Genomic DNA, 6,886 nt, shown 5'->3' with positions numbered 1-6,886 from the left:
CAATCTACCCCTTAATGGAGGTGGGAGGTCCTCAGGTGTTAAAAATTGCACATATTTTCTGACTTTTACAATATATTGATCAGTTGTGTGGGTTTTTTCCTCTAAAAAATACTATTTGTTATGGGGAATAGCTCTCTGGTTGGAAGGATACTTGGGACAACTAAGATACTGTAAAAAAAGTTGTCAATAAAAACTTGTTTTCAATCAATCAATATTTTATTAAACACCTAGTAAGTGCCAATCAATCAATAAATATTTATTAAGCGACTCCTAAGTGCCAGTCACTGTGCTGAGCCAGGGGGATACACAAAAAGGCGAAAGACAGTCTCTGCCCTCATGGAGTTTGCATCCTATTTATCTAGAAAAGTCTGACGTTCTATGTAGAGTGTCGCGGCCAACAGTCAGTCCCCGGCCCCTGCCGCTAACGGCCCTCACTCCTCTCTAGCGGGCGGAGCGCTCTGAGCCGCAGCCCAGGGGCCTCTAGAGAAACTACATTTCCCAGCACAGCCCGAGGCCGCGATAAGACTCTCGGGAAGTCGGAAGTAGTAGAGTGCGGTCTAAGGGCGGAGGGGCGGAGACGAGCAGGAAAAGTTGTGCGCGCGACCCTCCCGGAGCTTACCTGCGCCGGCGCTTCCGTCCTCGTGCGTTCCGGGCCCGGCCCTCCCCGCTGCTGTCCAGCCTCGGCAGACATGACTGAAGCCCAGAAGCGGAGGGAGCTGCTCCCGCTCATCCATCACCATCTGGTGCAGGCTGGCTACGTGAGGGCGGCGCGGGAGGTGAAGCTGCAGAGCGCCCAGGTGAGGGAGGGAGGGAGGAAGGAGGGAAGAGACCCGGTCAAGTCCCGACTCATGCCGTGCCCAGTGGCGCTCCCAGGAGAGGTTTATGAGAAGGTGGGAGCTTGAGTGCGTTGTCCCGCAGGCTGACCCCAGGGCTTGCCTGTCACACGCGTGTACACCTCAGAACCATGATGCCCTCCTATGCCTTGCAGTCCTCTTGGCTGGGTTCCTCCAGCGTGACTTGTGGCCTCAGCCTTTGGAGAAATACTTGATAGCATGTTTTCAAATACCGTGGGATGACTTGCTAAGCAGAAGATGGCAGAGGGATATCCTGGAAGGGGACAGTTGCATGGCCTGGGTGAGGAGGAAGGGGAAAGTACTCTTGAAGAGTTGGCTGGTGATTGCAGCCTGCCCAACATGTATGGGATAAGCCCCGATGTGAACCCTTCCATCACAGCAGCAGATAGTGGGGTCCACAAGGCGTTGGCCATGTTTCTTGGAGCCGACACGTGTTGCTAGATCTCTCCAGGTCTTGGGAGGGAGACCTTGAGAACATTGTCTCTTCCTACGGGGCTCTCTGGGTCACTTTGCTAGGAAGGCAGATCTCTGGGTGGCTCTAGTTCTTTGAGGAGGCCTAAGTTTGGGCATCCTTGTAGCATTACCTAATGAGAGGCATTGTAGGAAAGTGAATAATGCCCTGCAGTGGGAGCCAGAAACACCTGGGTTCAAATCAAATCAAATCAAATCACTGTTTCCTACTTACTGTATGACTATGGGTAAGTTACTTAACTTTTTTGAATCTCAGTTTCCTCACCTGTAAAATGGAAGGGATTAGATTAGATTACCTCCTAGGGCTCTTCTAGATCAGAATCTATGAGAAAGAGACTGTGTTCTGAACTTCCTTCCATTTCTGAAAGCAGAAAAGTGTTGCAAGGGAAGGATGTTCTCTGGTGACATTCTTTCCAAAATATGTATACATTGCAATGGTCTTGGGTTTTACCCGATGGAGTCCTGGGACTTAGTTCTCGTCTTGGGTAAATTGCTTGAAAGTGTGATCTTGATGAGACTTCCTCTCTTGGGCTGTTACCTCATACCATAAAAGGAAGGTTTAGACTAAAAGGCCTCTGTAGTTAACCAAGGGCCCCTTTCCTTTGTGTTTCCTCATTCCCCCTCAGCAGGTTTCTAAGGCTGTGGAATCATATTCTTTCTGGTGGTCTTAGCCAGAAAGGACATTGGTAGAGACTTCCTAGTCTAATCCTAGAGAGTAGAAAACTGAATTCAAGACAAAGATGGGGAACTAGAACCAGGTCTCTTCACAAAGTACTTTACAGGCACTGTCTTATTTGATCTTTGAAACCCTGTGAGGTAGGTATTACAGGTATTAGTTCCATTTCACAGATGGGGAAATCAAGGTTCATAGAAGTTTGTGATATGCCTATGATCCCCCAAACTGTCAGACATGGTACTGTACCCAGTTCTTCCTGACCCTTATGTCCATTATGCTACCTACCACTCCATGCTATCAGGATCCCTTATTAGTATTGGACTTCATCCTGAATTTCATTCCTTGGGGAGAACATTCCAGTTAGGCCCCCCACACACACCCCTTTCCCTCTCTGCCCATCTCCTTAGGGCTTCTTCTCCCTCCCTGCCCCAGTTACCTATTCTGCACTTACTTTTGTATTTTGTATTTACTTAGCAGTGTTGTTCCCCTCCCTATCCCACCAAGAAAAGTAAACTCCTTGAAGGCAGGGACAGTTTCTTCTCTCTCGCTGTCTCTTTCTTTCTGTCTCTCTCTTCATATACCCTAGGCCTAGGGAAATACATGGTACATAATACAACCCTCTTTTTTTTTCCCCCTTTAAATACCCATGTACCTCCTGTTCCTTCACTGCTCACTTGCACTACTGCTCTGTTTGAATGGGATGCCAGTTCTATCGGCGTCAGTTACCCTAAACTCTCTTCTTTTTCTCCTCTTTAACTGTCAAATTCTTACTCAGCTACTCATCATCCCTCCTATTCAGTAAACTCCAGGGGCTCCCTATGACATCTAGGATCAAATATAAACTCCTCTGATTGCTGTTTGAAGCCCTTCATGACCTGGCCCTCTCTGACCTTTACAGCCTTCTTACACTTTACTCTATATCCCATACACTGCAACCCAGGGGCGTAGGCCTCCTTCCCATTCTTCACACAAGACATTCCTTCTCCCAATTACTTGCATTTTCCTTAGCTGTCCCCTGTGTCTGGAATGCTCTACCTCTTTATTGCTACCTCCTGAATTTTCTGGGTTACTTCATGCCTCAGCTAAAATCTTAATTCCAATGTCCCATAATGTTAGTACTTCCCACCAGTGGATTGTCTCCAGTTTATCCTGTATATAACTTGTTTGTGCATAGTTGTTTGCCTGTTGCACCCCCCCCTTCCCCTATTAGATTGAGCACATATACTGTTGTTGCTTTTTTTCCTATCTTCATCACTTAGCATATAGTAGGCACTTAATAAATTATCCTTGGTATTGTTACCCATTCTTAAAGCCCAATTCTTTACAAAAAATCAGATTTATAATTATTTTTAACATTCTTTTCTTTTTAAATTTCAGGTTCCAAATTCTCTCCCTCTCTCCAACCCCTTTCCTACCTACTGAGAAGGCAAGCAAAAGATATCAATTATAATTGTGAAATCATGCAACACATATTTCCATATTAGCCATATCACCAAAAAAAAAGTGAGAAAATTCTACTTCAGTTTGCATTCAGAGTTCATCACTTCTCTCTCTGAACGTATATAGCATTTTTTCATCATGAATCCTTTGGAATTGTCTTAGATCTTTGTATTGGTCAGAGTAGCCAAGTCTTTCTCAGTTGACCATGATTACACCATCATTGCTATTACTGTGCACAATGATCTCCTGGTTCTTCTTGATTCACTTTGCATCAGTTCATATAGATTTTCCCATGTTTTTCAGAAACCATCCCCTTGTCTTTTTTTTTTTTTTAGGCAGTTGGGATTAAGTGACTTGCCCAGGGTCACACAGCTAGTGTAAGTGTTTGGGATTTGAAATCAGGTCCTACTGAGTTCAGGGTTGGTGCTCTATCGTAGCTGCCGCCCCACCCCCCCATCATTTCTTAGAGCACAGTAGTACTCCCATCACAATCATATGCCACAACTTGTTCAGCCATTCCCCAATTGATGAACATCCTTTTGATTTCTAATTTTTTGCCACCACAAAAAGGGCTGCTATAAATGTTTTTGTACAGATAAGTCGTTTTCCATTGATCTCTTTGGGGTACAGACATAGTAATGGTTTTGCTGGGTCAAAGGGTATGCACAGTTTTAAAGACCTTTGGGCATAGTTCCAAATTGTTCTGCAGAATGACTGGACCAATTCACAACTCCACCAACTTTAGTAGTATGCCTATTTTCCCTCAGCCCTTCCAGTGTTTGTCATTTCTGATAGGTGTGAGATAGTACTTCAGAATTGTTTTTATTTCCATTTCTCTAATCAGTAATGACTTGGAGCATTTTTTTTATATGACTGTAGCTGTGATTTCTTCTTGTGAAAACTGTGTTCATATCCTTTGACCAGTTGTCTTGGGGGATGGCTCTTATTTTTATAAATTTAACTCAGTTTCCTATATATTTGAGAAATGAGGCCTTTGTCAGAGTAACTTGTAAAATTTTTTGATACTTTAGCAAAATGTAGTTTCTCTGATTATCTCTTTTAATTAGGTCTATTTTTGCTTTTACTTTGTCTGAGATCATGATTGCTTCCCCTGCCTTTTTTACTTCAGCTAAAGCATAATAAATTCTGCTCCAGTCCTTTATTTTGACTCTGTGTGTTTTTCTATTTCAAGTGTGTCTCTTATAAACAACATATTGTTGGATTCTGATTTCTAATCCTTTCTGCTACCTACCTGTTGTGGTAGCATAGTGGATTGAGCGGTGGGCTTGGAATCAAGAAGACTGCTATTCCTAAGTTCAAATCTGGCCTCAGACACTAGCTGTGTGATGCTGAGCAAGTCACTTAACCATGTTTGCCTTAGTTTCCACATCTGTAAAATGAGCTAGAGAAGGAAATTGCAAACCCACTCTAGTATCTTTGCCAAGAAAACCCCAAATGGGGTCGAGAGTTGGACATGACTGAAATGACTGAATTACACAACAAACATCCCATTCATATTCAATTATGATTACTGACTATATTTCCCTCCATCCTATTTTCTTCTGTTTATCCTGTACATCCTCCAAATTCTGTTTTCCTTCTGATCACTGCCTCCCTTAATCTGCCCTCTCTTTTTTTTAATTAACTTATTTTTAGTTTTCAGCAATCTCTTCCATACACTTCTTGAGTTTTTAATTTTTCTCCCCCTCCTTTCCTGCCTCCCTCCCCAAGGCGGCATGCAATCTGATATTGGCTCTACATATACATTCCTATTAAACATTTTCACATTAGTCATGTTGTAAGGAAGAAATAGAACCAATAGGAGGAACCACAAGAAAGATGAAACAAAACAGAAGGAAAAAAAAGAACAAATAGTATGTTTGCCCTCTCTTTTATCATCCCTTCACCCCACCATCTCTCTTATCCCCTTACTCTCCTATTTCCCTATTGAATAAGAGATTTCTGTACCCAGCTGGGTGTGTATACATAGTCTTCCCTTTTTGAACCAATTCTGATGAGTGAGGTTCAAGCATTGCCTGCCACTCACGACCCATTTCCCCCTCCACTGTAAAAACTTCCTTTATGTGAGAAAAGTTTCCCCATTTTTCCTCTCCCTTCCCCCTTTTCCAGTGCATCCCTCTTTCTTAACCTCTTTATTTTTTTTTCTTTGAGAAATCATCCCATCATAACTGACTCACACCCATGCCCTCTGTTATAGACTCCTTCCCAATGCCATAATAATGATAAAGTTTTTAGGAGTTATACATATTATCTTCCCATATAGGAATGTAAACAATTTAACTTTATAGAATCCTTTATGATTTCTCTTTCATGTTTATCTTTTTATGCTTTTCTTGATTCTTGTGTTTGAATGTCAGATTTTCTATTCAACTCCAGTCTTTTCTTCAGGAATGCTTAAAAGTCCCCTATTTCATTAAATATTAATTTTTTCCCTTTAAGGATTATATTCAGATTTGCTGGAAAGGTTATTCTTGGTTGTAATCCTAGGTCCTTTGCCTTCTAGAATATCATATTCTAAGCCCCCTGCTCCTTTAAAGTGAAAGCTGCTAAATCTTGCGTGAGCCTGATTTGGCTTCACAATATTTGAATTGTTTCTTTTTGGCCACTTGCAATATTTTTTTCCTTGACCCGGGAGCTCTGAAATTTGGCTGTAATATTCCTGGGAGTTTTCATTTTGGAATTTCTTTCAGGAGGTAATTGGTGGATTCTTTTAATTTCTATTTGACCCTCTGGATCTAAGATATTGGGGCAGTTTTATTTTATAATTTCTTGAAATATGATGGCTAGACTTTTTTTGATCGTGACATTCAGGTAGTCCAGTAATTCTTAAATTATCTCTCCTCAGTCTGTTTTCTAGGTTAGTTTTTTTCTGATGAGCTATTTCACATTTTCTTCTATTTTTTATTTATTCTTTTGACTTTGTTTTATTGTTTCTTGATGTTTTATGGAGTCATCAGCTTCCAGTTGCCTAATTCTAATTTTTAAGGAATTATTTTCTTCATTTAGTTTTGTACCTCTTTTTCTATTTGGCCTATTCTGCTTTTTAAGGAGTTCTTTTCTTCAGTTTTTTGGTGCCTCTTTTATCAAGCTGTTAATTCTTTTTTTATAACTTTCTTGTTTTTGTTTTGTTTTGTTTTTTGTTTGTTTGTTTTTGGCTAGGCAGTGGGGTTAAGTGACTTGCCCGGGATCACACAGTTAGTAAGTGTTATGTGTCTGAGGCCAGATTTGAACTCAGGTCCTCCTGAATCCAGAGCCAGTGCTCTATCCACTGCACCACCTAGCTGCCCCCCTTTTTATAACTTTCTTGCATCAGTCTCATTTCTCTTCCTAATTTTTCCTCTACCTCTCATTTCTTTTTTTAATTAATTAAATTTTAGTTTTCAACGATCACTTCCATAAGCTTTTGAATTTTAAATTTTCTCTC

The 6,886-nt window shown here is 41.5% G+C and overlaps 1 protein-coding gene across 1 annotated transcript in view; it reads left to right on the top strand.

Moving 5' to 3' along the window:
• Positions 1-634: 634 nt before the first annotated feature.
• The window catches only part of TCOF1 (treacle ribosome biogenesis factor 1), an 81,791-nt gene continuing 75,539 nt past the window's right edge, over positions 635-6,886 (top strand). The window contains 1 exon segment of the mRNA XM_027841732.1: positions 635-797. Coding sequence (XP_027697533.1) covers positions 690-797 — 108 coding nt within the window. The 5' untranslated portion in view covers positions 635-689.

This window comes from Vombatus ursinus, unplaced genomic scaffold (genome assembly GCF_900497805.2).
Source record: "Vombatus ursinus unplaced genomic scaffold, bare-nosed wombat genome assembly UNPS02014863.1, whole genome shotgun sequence".
In the NCBI taxonomy this organism is placed as follows: Eukaryota; Metazoa; Chordata; class Mammalia; order Diprotodontia; family Vombatidae; genus Vombatus; species Vombatus ursinus.
This window is presented reverse-complemented; position numbering and strand designations above follow the sequence as displayed.